The following is a 20380-nucleotide window of genomic DNA, read 5'->3' on the forward strand; positions in this document are numbered from 1 at the left end:
CTCAGTCTGTATCAAAAATAAATAAAACATTAAAAAAAATTAAAAAAAATCTTTATAGCTACTGATGATACAGACTATGTATTTAACCCACAGAGGGGTGCCTGGATGGCTCATTTGGTTGGGCATCCTACTCTTGATTTTGGCTCCAGTCATAATCTCGCATTCTGCGGAATTGAGCCCGGCATTGGGCTCTGCACTGGCAACACGGAGCCTGCTTAGGATTCTCTCTCTCCTTCTTCCCCTGCCCCTCCCTTATGCATGTACTCTCTCAAAATAAACAAACTTTAATAAATAAATACATAAATAAAACCTGCAGAAGTTTGAAAATGAGCAGGCAGAAGCATTCTTATAAGGCTGGTTGCATTTGAGAGGTGAAGTCTAAAGATCATTAAGCGCTCATCTCTTAGATTTATAACTGAAAATTTTTTTAGGCATACTTCTCATTGTTTCACAATATTAATACCATTTGGAAGTCCTTTGCATTTATTCTGAATCCCAAAAAAACATAATCTTAGATCAACATGATGCCCTTATTTCTTAACAGATGAAATTTTTTTGATACCTCATATCTGCTATATTAATAGGTAACTTCTAAGTAACAGCTTCAAGGAAGCAAATCTCGAAAAAAGAAAAAATAGCCAAGATTTAGTATCATTATGTTAAGTAGGGCACATATTTCTTTTTTTTTTTTTTAAATGATATATTGTCTACTTTACTCGTGGGATGAATAACAAAATCTGGAAATTCATGCAAGTGAAAATTTGATTTTATTAGCAGTTGAATTATTTCATTCATTAAAATGTCCCGATCATAATTGAGAGATTATTCTTGATCTTTATGCCTAAGAATGCATTTGAAATGCATCTCAGCAGACACATTATCACCAGCCTTTTTCTCCACTGGAAAAATCATGGCTTTCTTGTGAAGGAGTCCGGGTGAAGTTCAAGATGGTCGAATTGAAGTGGTGGAGGCAGTGGTGTACTGGTAAAATTTTAACAGCCCGCTGGGGAAGGAGGGCTTGTAATATTTGCTGGTTTCCACTGTGTAAATCAATATTCCCACCTCGGCCACTTTCAGACTACCAGCTGCTTAACGACCAGCTCTTGAAAATAATGCAGTGGGCTCTCCCGGGCCTGTCCAGGCTGGCCCCAGCATGCCACGTGGTCAGGCAGGGTGATGGTCAGTAACAAGGGACAGATCTGTTAGGGCTGCCAAGTGGAGTATGATTAGGAAATTCCTCTATGGACGTTCAACACAAAAATTATGGATGAGGGTGCCATGGCCTTAAGAGTCCCCAGTTTTGTGGACCAATCAGTTAGTTCCAAGCAACTTTTTTCTCTTCCTTAATTTTTTGGATTCCCCACAGGAATAATGTTTTTTCTTAGTACTACATCATCTAGAATGCCATTTCATTAATAATCATTGTTCATAAAGCTGGAATCCATAGTTCATTTCCTAAAAAGTCACCAGATGAAAGTAATAAGCTCTTCATAATTTGAGAACTTTCTTAAGATACTGAAATTATGGAGCACCTGGGTGGCTCAGTCGGTTAAGTGCCTGACTTCAGCTCAGATCATAATCTCGTGGTTCATGGGTTTGAGCCCTGCATCAGGCTCTGTGCTGACAGCTAGCTCAGAGCCTGGAGCCTTTCTTCAGATTCTGTGTCTCCCTCTCTCTCTGACCCTCCCCTGCTTGCACTGTGTGTGTCTCTGTCTCAAAAAATAAAAAAAAAAATTTTTAATTTTAAGATATTGAAATTAAATTCCTATAATATAAAGCTTATACTTTGAGGGAAAAACATAAAGTTTCATTAATCATGAAAAAATCTGCATGTTTTCAAATAGAAAAACAAAAATGTATTTTAGATTGGTCTTGACTCTTTTAAAAGAGCCAATCTTGTACATAAATCCACAAACTTTTCCTTCTGTCCCCAACTTCCTCTCTTTCCTCCTCAGGTATAACCGATTTTTCACCTCAGGTATCCAGTGACTTCTTTCTTCCCCTCCTTTCCTGCTTTCAGAGCCTGTCAAGTTCTAACTACAGTTGATCCTTAAACAACCCAGAGGTTAGAGGTGCTGACCCCCACAGAGTCAATAATCTGCATATAACTTGTGATTCTTCCAAAATCTTAACTGATAATAGCCTACTATAGACCTGAAGCCTTACCAATGACAGTCAATTAACACATACTCTGCATGGTATATGTATTATATAGTGTATTCTTTTTTTTTTTTTTTTTAATATAGAGAGAGCAAGAGGGGAGGGCCGGCAGTGGGGAGGACAGGAGGTCTGAAGTGGGCTCCATGCTGCCAGCAGCAAACCTGATGTGAGGGTCAAACCCACAGACCACAAGATCATGACCAAGTCAAAGCCAGACATTCACCTGACTGAGCCACCCAGACGCCCCTATATAAATGTAGTCTTACAGTAAAGTAAACTACAGGAGAAAAAGCTGTTAAGAAAATCGTAAGGGGGAGCACCCAGGTGGCCCAAGCAGTTGAGCGTCAAACTCTTGATTTTGGCTCAGGTCATCATCTCATGGTTCATAGGATGTAGCCCCACGTCAGGCTCTGTGCTGACACCATGGAGCCTGCTTGGGATTCTCTCTCTCCCTCTCTCTCTGCCCATCCCACACTCATGCTCTCTCTCAAAACAAATAAACATTTCTTAGAGGAAGTCATAAAGAAGAGAAAATACATTTATAGTACTATACTAAATTTGTTTTTTTTTTAATTTTTAACGTTTATTTATTTTTGAGAGAGAGAGAGAGACACAGAGGGTGAGCAGGGGACGGTCAGAGAGAGAGGGAGACACAGAATCAGAACCAGGCTCTAGGCTCTGAGCAAATGGTCAGCACAGAGCATGATGTGGGGCTCAAACCCACGAACTGTGAGATCATGACTTGAGCTGAAGTCAGCCACTTAACCAACTGAGCCAGCCAGGCACCTCCTAAATTTTGTTTTTAAAAACCCACATGTAAGTTGACCCACACAATTCAAAGTCATCTTGTTTAAATGTCAAAAGTACTAATTTTTGCTTATTACTCCTAACTCATTTGCTTATTACTCCTAACGTGTACATCCAACCTGAGATTTCTGGGGTTTTCTTTTTAGTTTATTAATTTTGAGAAAGATTATGCACAAGGTGGAAAGAGACAGAGAGAGGGAGAGAGAGAAAATCCCAACCAGCCTCCGCACCAGCAGCACAGAACCCAAGGCAGGACTTGAACTCACAAGCATTCAAGAATTGGCACGTAACCAACTGAGCCACCCAGGCACCCCAACCTGGGGGTTTTCAAGAATCACTAAGCATTTAATGAGAGTGAAAGCCTAAAAACTCACCAAGCCTTTTTCTACAGCCTAGCCCTAAAGATAAAGATTTTGTCAGTTTAGCAGAGTCAAGAGTCAAAGAGGGAACTGAACACAAAAGTGACAGACATTTGTCTTTCCCATGTGACTCCTCCTTCCTAGGAAGATCACACAAGGGTCTGGTCTCATTGAATCTGCCTTAGATATTGTCTAGGAAGCTGCTAGTTCTATACAATCTTGGGATCCAAGCTGCCCAGTTAAGATCTGTATATTGGCTGAGATTGCTTTTCTCTGTTCTACTGCCCTTCCTTCCCGCTACACATTCACATGAAGTTGTATACACTGCTTTGGACTTCTATTAAACCATATTCCTTCCTTCCTTCCTTCCTTCCTTCCTTCCTTCCTTCCTTCCTTCCTTCCTTCCTCTTCTTTCTCTCTTTCTCTCTCTCTTTCTCTCTTTCTCTCTCTCTCTCTTTCTTTCTTTCTTCCTTCCTTCCTTTTTTTCTTTCTTTCTTTTTTTCTTTCTCTTCTTTCTTTTCTTTTGGAAATTCCCAAAGGAACATGCGATTCTATTCTCTTTAATGCCATCAGATGGCAGTTGGGGGGGTGGGGGTGAATTCTTTTCAACTTTTTCAAGTTGGGGGGCAATGAGTTTCCATATTCAGATTTTCGCAAATGTAGTTCAGTCTGCTTCACAACTGATAACATGAGGGAAATGATGATGATGAGGATACCTACACTTCATATAGTATATATGGAACAAACACTTTTACCACTGGCAAAAACAAAATGAATTCACTAAATGAATTATTCTTTGTCTTTATAGTAAATTATGTACCCTAAGCATTTAGTAAATGCAGGAGACATCTTTTCTAATCTTTTTGTCCCAAACAGACATGTGATCAAAGACCCAAAAAGAACTCATTTATCCACTTGGTAATTATTAAGTAATCTGTTTCTTTCTGTCTCAGAGAGAAAAATCCCAGATGAAGATTTCGTCATCTTAATTGATGGATTAAATGAAGCAGAATTTCACAAACCGGATTATGGGGATACAATTGTGTCATTTCTGAGTAAAATGATTGGAAAATTTCCTTCTTGGCTCAAACTAATTGTCACAGTTAGGACCAGTTTACAGGTATGTGTTTGTTTGCTTTGGGACCATGAATTATTTCTCTTGGAGAGTGCTTAAACAGAAAATGTTCTAGATCCTTGTTGCCTTACTGATGAGTCTTTCTAAACCTCTGTCATGTCCGAGATCTCTAAGGGGAATAGTTCCCTAAGAGTCTGTTTTGAGAGTAAGAGACACGATGATCTAGAGAGAGCGTTCTCTGTATATTCTCTCTTGCTCAGATTCCTATCGCCATTGCTCTAGATAAGTTTTGATAAAGTGCCCCTCAAAATAACATAATAACATTTTCTACTTTGTCCTGAGGACAGCAATGCAAATAGAATCCTTCACTCTAACTTACTGTTTGACTTCGTTTTACTTTTTTTTAATCTTGTGATGCCATGCAAAACCCAGTTCAATCTGCCATCTAGAGTCAGATTTTCTCTTCCTCCCTCTGCTTCTACTTGAAGAGCTTTTCTGTAGCATGAAGGTGTATGCCTTCCTCTAAGAAATATTAGCAGACTTAAGGTTAGATTAAAATTACTACCACTGGAACATAGATTTTTTTCTTTAACCTTTTTTACCTTGCCTCCTCACTCATTGATCACTTAATGGCCTGGAAGAAGGACTAGGAATATGGATCTGAGCCTATAAAGACATGCAGGCTGAGGAGAAATGACTCCACCTTCTCTGCCATTCTCTTTGTGGCTGAATTAGTATCCACCACTCTTTATGTATTCATACTTAGTTTAGAACAGAGTTTCTCAACCTTTTTTTTTTTTTTGGCCTAACCTTTGCCCCTTTTGATGAACATCAAAATCTCACATATTATACACCTATCCCACTACTTTGATACAAACCACTTGTAACAATTACTAGTTTACAGAAAACAGTCTTGGCTCCCTCCATTTCCCCTCTGCCAGGAACTAGGAGTATTCCTACATACTTCCCAATTAGTTTTACTTAACCAATTCTAAGTATGACCTGATGAGCAGATGACTTTAACCTTTCAGCTATACCGAAGACCAGGAAAAGTGCTATACATATTAATCCACAAAGTCAAAATTTCAGTGTCCTCATAAATCAAGACGTATAATAACTTCCCAGATACTTTATTCACTACAGGAATTTTCTTATTTTCATTTGACTCTGACAGTGAAATAATTAATAGGTCTTACAAAGGAAGAACCCTCATATGGGATCATTTATTATTTCCACACGTATATCTTACTTTAAATGTGTCAGGCATTTTCTAGGAGCTGAAGATACAACAGTGAACAATGCAGACAGTGTCCCTACCCTTTTAGCTTATATTCCAGTGAAGAATACAAACAAAAACTACGTAAAAAATTAAACATATTAAAATTTTAGGTAGTTGGTGTTATGAAGGCAAATAAAATAGGGTAAGAGGAAAAACAAGCGTGTTAGTTATTTTAGATAGGGCAGTGGGAAAGCCCTCTCCAAGGAGTCTGGCAAAATGATGAGATCTAATTTATCTTTTTAAAAGATTTCTTTCATTGCTGGCTACATAGATAATAAAATGTAGGGGATCAAGAACAAGAGCAGATGTATAGGTCAAAGGTGATGGTGGCTTAGAGGAGAGTGGCAATGGTGGCGACCCTGTGAAGGGGTCATATATTGACTATGAATTGGAATCAAAAGGACTTAATGATGAGCTAAACGTGGGGGTGAGCAAGAGAGAAGATCCAAAAATGAACTGCGAGTTTTCAGTAAGCCATTGGGTAATGCCGGTATGAGGAAAAGGAAGATCACAGAGACCTCCTATGATTTGGTGGTAGGATCGTTTACTGACATGGGAAGGTTTTGTGGTGGGGGGAAAATGCACTAGTTCTGATTCAGTTGCACTAAGTTTGTCTACACAACATCCAAGTGTACATATTGAGTAGACAGGGGAGTTCTACCACAAGAAGAAGATATTTAGAACCTTGGGACCGAAGAAGCTACTATAGGGAGTGAGGGTGAGTGGCTAAATAAGAGAAAGGAGTGGAGACCCAACCCCTAGGTACACTGAGAAATGAAAGAGGAGCCAGAAAAGGGTGGTCGGAGTGGCCAGTGTGCTACGAGGAAAATGAGGGGGACGTGCTTTGGAAGCAAGCCGCAGAAAGTGACTCAAGAGGCGTGACCACCTCTGTGAAACACTATTGAGAGGCTGAGCAAGACGAGTCCTGAAACATGGCCATTGGGTCTGGCAAGGTGAAGATTACATATACCTTTTGACAAGAACCATTGAGTGAAAGCAAGCCGCAGAAAGTGACTCAAAAGGCGTGACCACCTCTGTGAAACACTATTGAGAGGCTGAGCAAGACGAGTCCTGAAACATGGCCATTGGGTCTGGCAAGGTGAAGATTACATATACCTTTTGACAAGAACCATTGAGTGAAGTGATGTGGTTGAAGTCTGATCACAGCAAATGGAGGACAGAATGGGAAGGAGGAAGGAGAGATAGGAAGTAGAGAAAACTCTCCTATCAGGTTTTGCTAAAAATGGGAACAGAGATATAGGACAGTAGCCAGAGGGAGGAATTGAGGTGTCATTTGTCTGTATGATCCAGTAGAGAAGAAGGAATTGATGCAGGAGAAGAAAGTGGATGCTTACAGGACCAAAGTCTATACGCAGATAAGAAAAGATGGAACCCAGAGCATAAGTTACCACAAAGCCCTACGACCTTTGCCCAGTATAATTTCTAAGCAGATCACCAAGGTACCAAGCTTATTAGAAGTATTCCTTTGAGCTAAGACACCTCTAGAAAGCCTCCATTAGTATGTAGTCATCTTATTAGGAAGTTTAGAAAGGCACATTTGTATATGGAGTTCTCTGAGTCCTTAGACATTTCTCTCACTGATTTGTACTTTGACATTATGCCGTGGTTTACACTGAGCAGAATTAAAACAAAAGAGTTATGTGGCACTCCATTTTCCCTTTATTTTAGGAGTGTTTTTAGAATACTGGCCATTAAATCACTCCTAAAGTACCCTTTATGAAGACCCGTAAAGAATTATCCCAAGTATCAATATTAGGAAAAATTATGTCACTTCTGTGCAACTAATTTGTTTTACCCTGTGAATACTAATACTTGATCATATTTCCCTCTTTAGCCACTCGGAACTTTAGAATAAATTTATGGACCTCACAGTTGATCGCAAGAGTTAGGGGAAACTGAAGGTCTTTCTGTCTCTCTCTCTCTCTCCATCTGTTTTAGGAGATTACCAAGCTGCTGCCTTTCCATAGGATTTTTTTGGATCGACTAGAAGAGAATGAAGCCATAGACCAGGACCTGCAGGCTTACATCCTGCACCGGATACACAGCAGCTCAGAGATCCAGAATAACATTTCACTTAATGGCAAAATGGACAACACTACATTTGGCAAACTCAGTTCTCATCTCAAGACCCTCAGTCAGGGGTCCTATCTTTACCTGAAACTCACATTTGACCTCATAGAGAAAGGTTATCTAGTGTTAAAGAGCTCTAGCTACAAAGTAGTTCCTGTCTCACTCTCTGAGGTTTATTTACTCCAGTGCAATATGAAGTTCCCAACCCAGTCTTCCTTTGACCGGGTGATGCCTCTCCTGAATGTGGCAGTGGCCTCCCTGCACCCACTGACTGATGAACATATCTTCCAGGCCATCAATGCGGGTAGCATTGAAGGCACCCTAGAATGGGAGGATTTTCAGCAGAGAATGGAGAACCTCTCCATGTTCCTAATCAAGCGCAGAGACATGACTCGTATGTTTGTACATCCTTCTTTTCGAGAATGGCTTATCTGGAGAGAAGAAGGAGAGAAAACCAAATTTCTCTGTGATCCCAGGTAAGCCATAGACCTGTAAGAAGCAATTCTGAGCCTATTTTGTATTTATTGCATGGAGCATGGGTATTGAAAGCAGTGAGAAGTGTTCTTCACTGGACATTTCACACAGAGGAAACATCACATCTGTTTCTTCTCCAGACCAGGCTGTCACGAGGTTAACTCATTTATTTCCTCACGGTGTTACTTTTAAGACTTAAAGTCTACATAGATATTTAGAATGCTCCCCTACATTCCTGTATATTCCTAAATAATTTTCTCTGTGCTAGTGAACCCAGGCTATAATTAATAGAGCCATTTAACACACTTGCTAGGTGTCCCTCAGATATGAAGAAAGAATTGATATATTGTTCATCTCTTTGACTTAGAGCAGAATCATTTTAAAAGTGCGATTGCCCCTTCAAAGCCCCTACCACTGTTAAAGCCAGTGAGTAACCCACTGAAGCCCAGCCCTGCTCAGATTTGGGCCCGAAAATGGAATCTTAAACCTCACAGCTGAAACAGACCTGAAGGGATCATCAGCTGGTGCAGCTGCTCTGCCTTTAGAGGAGTAAGGTGCCAGCGTCCCCACTGTACTACAGAGGCCTTCAGATGCAGAATTAGTGCTGGACGTCATCAAGTAAATAGGTGGGGGAAGGAGGCAGGACTAGAAAAAGAACGGCAAATCTGTGGTGTGTATCGCCGCCCCCTTGCCCGGCATCCGTGGGTCCCCAGCCCTCTTTCCTGATGAGCCTGACCCTGACTTCATCGTTCTCAGCTCAACAAACCAGACTCGGTATGAAACTATTTCCCATTCCCTTGGGGAGACCTAGATCTCTAGCATCCTGGTGGGGAGTGCTTTCTACGCCTCCATGCTAACCTTTTTAAAAGAATTCTTCTTTTAATAAAGTTAGTGTTTTCAAAAGCAGCTCTATCCCTGACTTCCTGGAAACAAAAAAGACACCAGCAACATAGCTGGCAAATGCAGAGCTTATTCTGGCTCAAAAAGAAGAGAGGCCAAATTCGCCTGTGCCTCTGACCATGACTCACCGGAGAGACTGAACCTCCCTAACCATGCTGGGGTTTTATTTCTCTCCTGGCGCGTTCTCCAGCGGCCTTCCTGCACACCGCTGTGCCAGGGGGCGTGCTGCTTGGCCTGCTTCGTGCCAATTCGTTAGAAATTAGTTCCAGATTCTGATGAAGATAGTAAGCCAGGCAGTATATTTTGTGGTATTTTCCTGAGAGGGAACCTTTTAAAAAAACAAGCTATAGTGGAAAGAACATGGATTTTTTAGTCATTACCTGCATATAAATCTATTTCTTCTAGGAACTGTGACCTTTAGAGAGTTATATGTTTCTGAGACAATTTTCTTATCTATGTAAAAGAGATAATAATTCCTAAAGTTGTTGAGAATTAAGTGAGGTCATGTAGTACCTAGAATAGTACAGTGTACAAAGAAAGTGTTCAAGGAATGTTCTTTTTCTTTCCCTCTCTTTGCACTAATAGACCCTTCAGATATACCTTAACTAAATCCTGTGGCTAATTAGATAGGCAGCAGTAGTCTTCTGCCATTAGCATTCAGGGGCACAAGATTTAAAAACAAAACAAAACCAGAGTCTGAGTCTCTTCTGTGAATTGTCTGGCTTCCCCAAGAGTATTTTATTATAAATCCCACTAATACTGCTAGGATGCTTAATACATAGAGTTAGCAACCACATATTTTAAAAAAAGAGATCCATCTAGAATTGCCTAATTAAGACTTTGAAATCAGTTTCCAGAGAAACTTTGCTAGCTGATCTGCTCCCTCTCTTCTTGGAACATCTCAACAAATTGAAAGCTGAGGTCCAGGGTAGCCAGGCTTCTACTGAATCAACCGTATCCTTCCAACAGGTGAAACCCTTTGGGGCACCCAAAGGAGAAAATACGGTTTGTTGCAGCCATATCGTGACTTTCCAGGATTACCTTCTCAACATGATTTATTAATTAGAAGCATTTTGGCAACAAGCTGATGCACTGGGACAAGCAAACACTTCTAACTTTAGATCCTGTGCCGTCTGTTCCCTGGTGATGGAATAACACTCAGAGCTGCTCAGGGATCATCATATGTCACTTAATGGCAGAAAGAGTGAAATAGTCGGACCAGGAGTTATCAAAAAAGCTTCCTTACATCTCATTTCAGTTGGAGTTCAGCCTTCTACCCAGCACTGTCTGGCACCAGCTTTGTGACTACAGTATTGATCTTAGAGCCTGAGGCCCCCTGGGTCAGTGAGATGGAAATTCACTAAGAATTTAATGCTATTGGCAAAGCCCAAGCTGGCCTTTCAAAGAAATTGGCCGTAATTGCTTTCCATTTCAGGCAAGTCTGATTAACAGGGCTCTTTCGAAGCAGGGTTTGTCTCTGTGGTCTTCAGCCTCTACTTTCTGTACATTCCCCCTCTGCTCTCCTGTTTCTGCCCAGTTTCTCTCTAGAGCAGCTCATGTATTTCAGTAGACCAGAGAGACCAGCTCAGTGCCTCTGAAATCATGCTGCGTAAGCCAGTGCTGACATACCTGTCTCAGTGTAGGGAGAACTCAGAGGTAGCAAAGCATCTCTATCTTTTCTAGTCCATTTTCCCTGGCTTTCAGCACTCACTCATTCACTCTCAACTTGCCAACCTTATTAGGGAATTAGACACAGATGAGAATATTGTATTCTGAAGCCAAAACGTAGTTGATCTTCATTAGAAATAGGCCACCCACAGAGGTACTTCCGTTAAGCTGAAGAGAGTCCATAGTCTGAGGATAGTACTTGAAAGAGGAAGTAGCAGAGCCCGAGGTCATGCTATAGCCGAGACGGAGTTTTCCTTATTTTAAATATCAGACAGCCTGTTGTCCCAGGATCGGGGCAGAGAGCTGACATCCCAGAGAGAATGACCTAATGCTGCATAAACATGTAACTGTCACAGAGAAATGGGTTATAGATGTCCTTTCTCAGCGTGGTAACGGGGTGTGTGTGTGTGTGTGTGATCAAACTATAAGCAAAGTGTAAAATCTTTTATCACATCAGAACTTCTAAGATTTTGGACTTGCATTCTAGATGAAAATATGCCTCTTGAAGCCGTCACAAACCTTAGACCTGACCACCTTATTCTGCTTTTCATTTCCCCATATTCATCACTGTCATATCCTGTCATACTCTGAAATTAATCCACTTTATATTTTATTCCCCTGGGCACTGAGATACCAGATTAACTCACTAATCTTATAAACTAATCTCTGCTATTATGCTAATAAGAGGGAGATAGCAAACCCATTTGAAGCAACTTGTGCATTTAAAGGAAGGCTTTGAGAAAAGAAATCCTTAATCTTGGTTATCTAACCTACTAATGACTTTGATATTGAAATTCAAGGCTGGGAGAGTAAACAGTTGGTGCTGCTGGCCTTGTGCTGCTTAGTGTTACCGCACAGCCTTACGCTAGCCCCGCATGAACCCCTTTCTTTTTTGTTTCCCTTCTTCACAATCTCTCTATTCATGGTGTCTAGTCTTCCCTTCCACAGGAATAGCTCACAGATCATCGTTTACATATATATATAGGGATATATACTTAAGATTTTTATATAAAGACTAGAAGACTCAGTATTTTTAACTTTTTGAATAAGACACATGAGGCTTGTGAACATTTTTGCATACTGAGTTAATACGACCTAATGAGATTATGATTTGGGAACCTAATTTGGGTTGACTTGACTTCCTCAAACTAAGAGAAGCAAATTTTATGCCGAGTGAAAAAGGGGAAGGGCTACACAAATCCTACCTATTCCTTGTGGAGATAGTTGAGTGTTTACTTAATTCTTTGTGACCAGAGTTGGTATCTTATAATACATGGCCTGTTACGATTTTTCCTAATCATTTTGGTCATGTTAGTCCATGAATCACACATTAGAAACCTGATGCTCCAAAATCCGTGCCACAAAGCAGAGTATCGGAGAAGAATCCACATCCCTGAGGAAAAAAAGAAAGCATTCCCCCTAAAAAGGAAAACTAACTCTGAGCAGAGGACCTGCACAGCCTGGCTTCTTATAGAATACGTGGGTCTGAAATAGCCACCGAACGGAACGGTTACGGTGAGGTTGTTTGTTTGTTTGTTTTAATCCAAACGTGAGCCTCCAGGCAAGAAGACATTCAACCTTGCCCTCTCTGAAGTACGAACTCTAGATTACTACTGATAGCCGTTGCATGTTCCCACAACAAACCCTTAAAGTGGCAAGGGTCTCTGTGCTTTCTCTAAGCATTAGAGAAGAATTCAGCAAAATGATGGATCATGGGAAGGAAAAAAAAAAAAGATCTGGAAATAAATCAGCCCTTACGTGGGATTTGAAAGAGTTCAAGCAAGGAAAAAGATGGTGTACCAAACATCTTTTACTAGCACTTGACTATCAGGAGACGATCTTACCTGCCTGGAAATATTAACTCTCTAATCTCTGTTCTGGGTCTACATCTGCTTCACTTCTAATTCTTTTCTATCACTAAGGGGAATTCAGTCTTCTGAATTCTTCTTCTCTTACGATTTGAATGTGTAGTATCCATGGAGAGATTGCAAGGATATATGATTGGAGATTTGTCTGATTTGCCAATAATTTTTTCCTTATCTAATCCAGTTTCTAACACCCTATTGGCATCAAGAATAAATGTGAAACTCCTATCTGAAGTATTACTTTAGTGACCATGGTTTTGTGATTTAACGCAAGGGAGAAATTAGATGAAATCTAATGTATATCTTGGAATATATCCAGTTTGCCAATTGCATGAATGTTCTTGAGCTTTACAAATTTCTTTTCTCTTGTCATAAATCACAGGACTCAACATCTGTAGTCAAATAGGCAAACTGTTCCCATCTTTAAAATTCTTGTACCTTCGAAGATGGGAAACTATAACACTTTTCCCCTTTTCTAAATCCAAAAATAAAGTTGGAATAAGCTAGTAATCATTCTTACTGTCATAAAAACTCATGTGAAGTTTGCTAAGTTATTAAATATACAGAGAAATAGTTATGCTTATGAGAAGATGGAGAGAAAGCATTCTTTTATGAGTTGGCAGGCATGCAGAAGAGTCACCTAAAGAAAACAAAAAAGACTTGTACTCTCCTATATTGTTTGATTTTGGTCCAAAATAGTAATGTTGCTTTATATGTTGGAAAGTGTGTGTGTGTGTGTGTGTGTGTGTGTGTGTACACGCACTTTTTTTAAGCAGGTATGCTCTTCTGAATATTTATGCTGGTTAAAACAACTTACCTTAAAGTCCTCAATGGGGAGAAGCAGAGCAAGTGATTAAGGCAAAGTTTGGGTACTGGAAGTAGCACGAGAAATAGAGGCTGATTTGTCCTGTTACTGAGTCTCAAAAGCAACAACAGCTGAATGATGAGAAGTTGGGAATCCCACAGGCTTCCCTGGGTTGTCAGACCAAGATGAGTGGCGCAGCAGAGGGCGCTCTCAGCAGCGTAGCGGGACAGGACAGCACGTTTTCTGTTTTGTGAGTACAGCGACTTATTCAGCAGTCTCGAGAGACTTTCAAAAGCAGGTCTCAACATTTGGTAAAATCAACACTAACAGCCTTCAGTCCTCTCAACCATGAGAACCCACAGCTGCGAGACACGCAGTCACTGCAGCCATCAGCATGCCCCGTTGGTTCTACCATTCACCTTTTACTTGTAAGTATTCACTCACTATTTTCCACCTCTACAGACCACACCCGAGGTTCTCTTTTGAACTGCCTTTGCCTCCTAATGGGTCTCCCTTTCAATCCGTTCTCCACCAGCAGCCAAAGTAATTTTTTTTAGCACAAATCCAACCATGTAACCTCCTCCTGAAAACCCTTTCGTGGCTTCCTCAAAGCCCCGTATAACAAAGGTGGCCTCTGCCTACCTTTTCAAATTGAGCTCAGTCATTCTCCCGCTAATTATGATACTCTGGTCATAAGTGATCATCTGCTAATTCCTAGAACTCGCTGAGCTCCGTCCCACCTCTGGGCCTTTGCGCTTAGCAGTTCCCTCCATCTGGAGACTTTCCCTGGCTCGTCACATGGCGGCATCTCTCACTCCTCCTTCAGATCTCAGCTTAAAATGCCATTTCCTCAGAAAGACTTCCACTTGTCACCTTACGTAAGTCAGTCCCGCCTTGTTATCTTTATCACAGCAGCTTACACACTTCTTTTCTAACAGTTACCACAGTCTGTTATTTTGTTATATGTGCACACTTGTTCATGTTGTCCATTTTCCCCTCTAGAATGTGAGCAAGCTCACGAGGACAGGAACCTTGTCCATCATGCTCACCCTGGTCTTCTTAACGTTTAATAAATACCTGGCACGCAGTAAGCGCTCAGTAAATATTTTTTTAAATAACTAATAAAGTAAACAAAGGAATGATAAACGGTACTAATTTTAAGCTTGCAACTAAAAATATTTGAGAAACTCTTCTGACAATTCAACAGATAGTGTCTTTTGTTCACCCTGTCACCATGTGTCAGGAGTGAGCAAAGACATGCATTTCAGCAAGGATTCACTGAACAGTTATAAAGTAATGTTTTCAAGCCTCTGTGTGAAGCACTGCAGAGGATACAAATACAAGTTAGATAGATCTGTCCACCAGGACTTACAGGTTAGTGGTTTTAATAGACATTTATAACTAGCTATAAATCAAGGCAGAATGCTATGCTAGGGGTATAAACAAAGAGCTGAGCAACATGGGGGAGGAAGAGATAAGTGATAAATCTTAAGTGCCTGCTGTTATTGTTTTAAATTGTGACAATTCAATGGAGGCGTAGCTCTTCTGCCTCAGGAAGCCCTGCCAAGTGCCTACCGACTTCATTGTTGAGGGGAGGTGTCCATTTGCCTCAGGCCAGTGATGCATTAATGGAACAGAAGGGCAGCAGGAAACTGGGGCCAAAGTGGGAGGAAATTTCTATCCACATTCCATGTTTAAAAAGAAGTGACGCCACTCCACCCATTTCTGCAAAGGCGTATGTTGGGCACACTTGACTTTTATAGTCCGCTACTTAGGGTTACTTTCATCAGACCCTTTCATTTCATTTCTGTATTGAATATGAAACAGGACAGGCTGACTACAGATATATTTTATATTTGGGGTCCATGACAAGAACATGCCAAAGCAGTTACCGGCTGATAAGCTAAAGATGGAAGAAAAGTTTTGCAAAGCTGTGTGGGTGTCATTTGCTGAGAATTGACAGCAACAAGCAGACTGTAAGGCAACATCCACCAAAGTGTGGGTGCGGGCAGCTGTTTAAGATGAGAGATGACAAAGATGAGGATTGTCGATCTCTTCTCAATATTTGAGTCATGGTTCTACTCATTTCACAGTCACAGTGGCAACAGAGATGCCTACAAATTCAAGGCCACAGTGGGTAGTGAATTAGAAAGCAGATCTGGAAGTCCTTAAGCTACTCTTCCTTGAGCCCATCTGCTTAGCGTGTATCTCATGAAACATTTGTTGAACTTCTGTCTACACCAGTGACTGTGCTAGGCACTAGAGAAACTTCGGTGAATGAGATTGTTCCTGACACTAACGCCACTACTTCTAAAGGGAAGTCATACCCAACAATAGTGCCTTACTACAGAGTACTCTAGGAACCCAGGCCAAGAGAAAATACTTTGCAGAAGAGATGGCACTCAAGTTGAGCCTTGAAGGATGAGTTGATCCCATGAAACTGGAATGGGAGTGGGAGAGCACTATAGACAGGCAAGAAAAGGTCATGGCAGGAGCAAAGTCAGGTGTAAAGATAGGAAAGTCTTTGGGGAATTGTGAGAAGATGTGATTAGAAGATAAGACACATGGTCAGAAAGAATGATTGCAAGTGTCACTAGGAAAAAAGCTTTGAATGACATATTTAAGACTTCATAATTTAGATAGATAGGGAGATAACAGGGAGTTTCTATACCTTTTTAAGAAAGAAGAAAGGATGATCATTTATTCTGATGATGTGAAAAATAGCCCTGACAAGTGGTGTATGAAAGATGGGTTGAAGAAGAAGAAAGAGTACATATAGGGATATTAGTTATAAGGTTTCTAGCAATAGTGTAGGTGAGAAATGCCAAGACCTACAGTGTAAGAATAGAGAGCACGGTGTATGTGAGAGAGACATTTTGGAGATACTCAAAAAGCACTTGGTCTTTTTTTTATGTATAGACGGTGAGGGTGGAGGACTCACAGATGACTCCCAAAACTTCCCTTGCATGTTGGAAAGGAGTGAAGCCACTGACCAACATAGAACATTCTGACGGAGGAGGGCTTTTAGCATGAGCCCAGGCAGGAGGAAGAATAATAGGCTTATGGGGAGAAAGTGAGTCCTGGTCTGGACATGTTGACAACGAATTGCCTACAAAGAAAATGCATAAGTATATTTAGAAATGTGACTTTGGAAAATAGGGAAAGAGAAAATGGAAAGCACAGGGTTATGGAATATCAGCAAATAAGTGGACCATAGAAGCTGAAGGACTAAACAAGATCACCCAAGTTAAGAGTATAAAGCAGGAAGCATGAAAAGAGAATAGCTTCATTTAAATGCTAGGAGAAAATGATGATCCAAAAAATGATGATTTACAAGGGGAATATTAGAAGAAGAAACAAGAGAAAGTAAGATCATGGAAGTCAAAGGAGAAAATTTTTCTGGCCCAGGTCTGAAGTGATGAATATAATGTCTGCCTGCCTCCCAGTAGCCGGGACTCTGCCCGCGACCCCACTCGAACGTGAACACGAGGCTCCTCCCATCACACCTGCTGGCCGTGGAAGGGAGCACAGACCTTTCGTGGGCGGCCGCTCTTCTCTGCCCCCTAATTCTAATCTCACTAGGTCTCCCTAATTCCCTGCGTCCACCTCTATGCTATAGGCACATTCTATAGCAGCACACGTTACTTCCACCCAAATTATAGGATAGATACGCTGGCTTTAGATGGTAAGCAGTGCCTTGCCAGCGGGCTGTAACTATACTGCTTTACCACCTCTGAGCACTGCACAGAAGAATATCAAAACACCTAAGTGGTGTTTTCCTCTGAAACACTGACGTGTTGTATATCAGCTTTCATCATAAGAGCTAATGAAATCTATGTGACTACACGTCAGTGGCTATGACTAGAACAGTGGAGAACACATCCATGCTGGAAATATTTGAGCCCATTTGTTAGCATGTCTCCCTACTACAAATAGAAACTCTAAGTCTAGCTCTCTCCCTGGGGTGCTAAGTGAAAATCTATTAGGAAAACAAACACAGGGCCATCATACGTTTTGTGTAAAACAACTGTTCTTCCGTTTCCAAACTGTTGAATGGGCTGAAGGAAGGGAGAGTGATTCTTGCCTTAGAAAGGGCTTTTTCTCTAGAGGACTCTCCAGCTCTGAAGTGTTGAGGTCCAGGGAAGCAGGGTCATCCTCTAGGAGCAGCTCCTCACTGCCTCGTAACCTGCCGCTGTCCAAGGGTCGGCACTGCTTGTCTCCAACAACTTGTATCAAGGGGCTGCTGACGCCCGCACAGGACAGTGAGGTAGGACCTGCCCTCTGCTACGCCGGGTGTCACCTCCTCTAGCTTTTGTCAGAACATACACATCCAGGAAAGGGGAGAGACAACTGTGCAGGGGGAAGAATCTTCAGCTCTGACCTGTGATTGGTTCTCCCCTAAAATACCTAAAAGCAAATCCATCTTGAATATACAGTTTAATATCCTCCCAAAAAACCTCTGGTCTACATGAGAAATTTATATTCTTCCTGATAGCTTACTTTATTTCTTAGGGACCAGTTAGCTCTGTCCTTATCCCCCCTCTCTGCCTAAAATTATACTCCCAAGTTCTCCTGCGTTGACTAACAGTGTATGGCACCCATCCCCACTAATTGTTCTCTGATCTGTGGATTTATTTCTCTTCTGGCTGTGAAGCTGTTGCGGTCAAGGTGCAGAGGGGTAGAGACAGGGGTTAAAGATAAGATCTCGCATTTCAACTTGCTGCACACATTAAAGATGAAAGTTCTTTTTGAACACAGGCGTCTTCCAATATGTTTAAAGTCGTGTGTGGGTAATATCCATTCCTTTAGTGTGGCACTGTGCTACTTATTATGGAGAATATGAAATAAATATAGAATACATTTCACTTCATATAGCTCACTTAATTCTTACCACGGTCCTGAGAGGTAGTTACCACCATTCCTGTCTTACAAAGAGGTTATGTAGTTTTTCCAAGGTTGCAAAGTTCCCAGGTGAGAGAACTAGGATTTGAACATAGGTCTATTTTGATTTTGTTTCACAGGTAAAGAAGCAGCACTGTGAATGCATACAGGGCAATCTGCAATGTAACTTTGAATCGCAAGGTGACCTTATTATATAAACTATGTGGAAAGAATTCTCCTGCCTTCACCACTGCCCCCCATTTGATCTTTATCACCACATATGAACCCACACAAAGTTGACCTTGATTACCATCATCTTTAATTACAGAGGGAGAACACAGTTGTGTTCAGTCGTGCATAAAATTATGTCACACTGATAAGCGTTCCTTCTATTTCCTAGCTAGTTTCTCCCAAAATGCCAATCAAAAAACATCAAAATTAATTGCTGATTTTAATTATGTTAAGAATTCAGAATTTATACCATACAAATGAATACATTGCTCTTTACATTGGTTGATTTTTTCCACACAAATATGCCCGTTTTTCACACAAATCAAAACCAAGTTGCTAATCTCGTCAGTGTGCTGACAGAACTCGGTTTCAGAAAACCCTGGGTTCTCATCACGGCTCTTTTATATCCCAGTGTTGTGAGCAGGGAGCTTTCCTCAGTGTTGCCAAGTTTCAGCCTTCCACCATAATATTAGGAGTAATACTTAGTCCGATGCCTATAGTATAAGTGTTTGTGAGGATCTAAGAACACGCTAAAGAGGGGCACCTGGGTGGCTCAGTCAGTTAAGCATCTGGCTCCGGCTTAGGTCATGATCTCATGGTTCGTGGGTTCAAGCGCTATGTTGGGCTCTGTGCTGACAGCTAGCTCAGAGCCTGGAGCCTGCTTCAGGTTCTGTGTCTCCCTCTCTCTCTGACCCTCCCCTGCTCATGCTGTCTCTCTCTGTCTCTCAAAAATAAATAAAAAAACATTAAAAATAAATTTTAAAAAATTAGAAAGCGTTAAAATACTTTAAAAACCACAAGGTAGTATACAACTTCACGTATTATGAATTCAGTCCTGCTTGAAATATGTGTTCCTGTTACCTAAGAGTACCTCAGTGAAACAACATGGCTTCCAGCTTCCATACAGTCTCGAGGGAAGACAGACGGACAGCAGGCTGCAGCAGTGGAGACGTGTACCAACAAGACTCAAAGAGAAAGAGCCCCTGAGGCTATCTGGTGGGCCTGGGAAGGCTTCACAGAGGAGATGGCTTGAAATGAGACTTCAGGAAGGAGAAATCATGGGCCTAATGAACTAAATGGGGAAGGGAATTCCAGGTGGAGGGAAAGCACGTTTGAAACCCTAAAATAATTTACTCTGTCTGAAATTAGAAACACAAGGTAAGGAGGTAAAAACAGAGAAATAGATGTCAGACAAGTTATGGAGAGCCTTTGAATACCATGCTAAGGAGTTTAGATTCTGTCTAGAAGGAAGTATAAATCTGCTGAAGAATTTTGAGTAGCATTTTTACCGGGTTTCTGCACTGTAGATAATTGGCATGGGCCAAGGAGCAGGCAGTGGAGAGAATGAGGCTCCTGCGATTATCCAAGAGAGAAAGTATAAAGAGTGGAGAAAAACACCTGCTAGATTTTATGTCTGAGTGACTGGTAATATACTAAAAAATAAATCTTAAAGGGATTTGGTTTTGAGGGAAAGCTTCAACTCCAAATAATGTCATATGTCTGGTCATTTGAATTATTTGAAGGTGGAAGGATCTAGCAGGTGGTAGAGAAGCAAAACAGTATGTCTGCGCTGGAGATTGCACTGCAGTGAGAGCTGGAGCCAGGAGACCTGTGATATGAGGAAGGAAGGAAATGGGAGCTACAGTGCCAGGGTGGTTGGTGTCACAGATGTCAGGAGAAGAGAGTTCCAGGGGAGGTAGTCAGTAGGGCCTGATATGGAGAAAAAAGAAAAAGACAAAACTCATAGGCTAAAAGGCAAACAATGAAGAGCCTGCTGGTGATCTT

The 20380-nt window shown here is 41.2% G+C and overlaps 1 protein-coding gene across 1 annotated transcript in view; it reads left to right on the forward strand.

Annotated features, from left to right (window-relative positions):
- TANC2 (tetratricopeptide repeat, ankyrin repeat and coiled-coil containing 2) overlaps window positions 1–20380 on the forward strand; it is a 365001-nt gene that overhangs the window by 296039 nt on the left and 48582 nt on the right. Inside the window, exons 13-14 of the mRNA XM_029927266.1 lie at window positions 4280–4446; window positions 7640–8247. Of these exons, the coding sequence (XP_029783126.1) occupies window positions 4280–4446; window positions 7640–8247 (775 nt within the window). The remainder of the gene's footprint in view (window positions 1–4279; window positions 4447–7639; window positions 8248–20380) is intronic.

Source organism: Suricata suricatta, chromosome 17 (assembly GCF_006229205.1).
Source record: "Suricata suricatta isolate VVHF042 chromosome 17, meerkat_22Aug2017_6uvM2_HiC, whole genome shotgun sequence".
Classification (NCBI taxonomy): Eukaryota; Metazoa; Chordata; class Mammalia; order Carnivora; family Herpestidae; genus Suricata; species Suricata suricatta.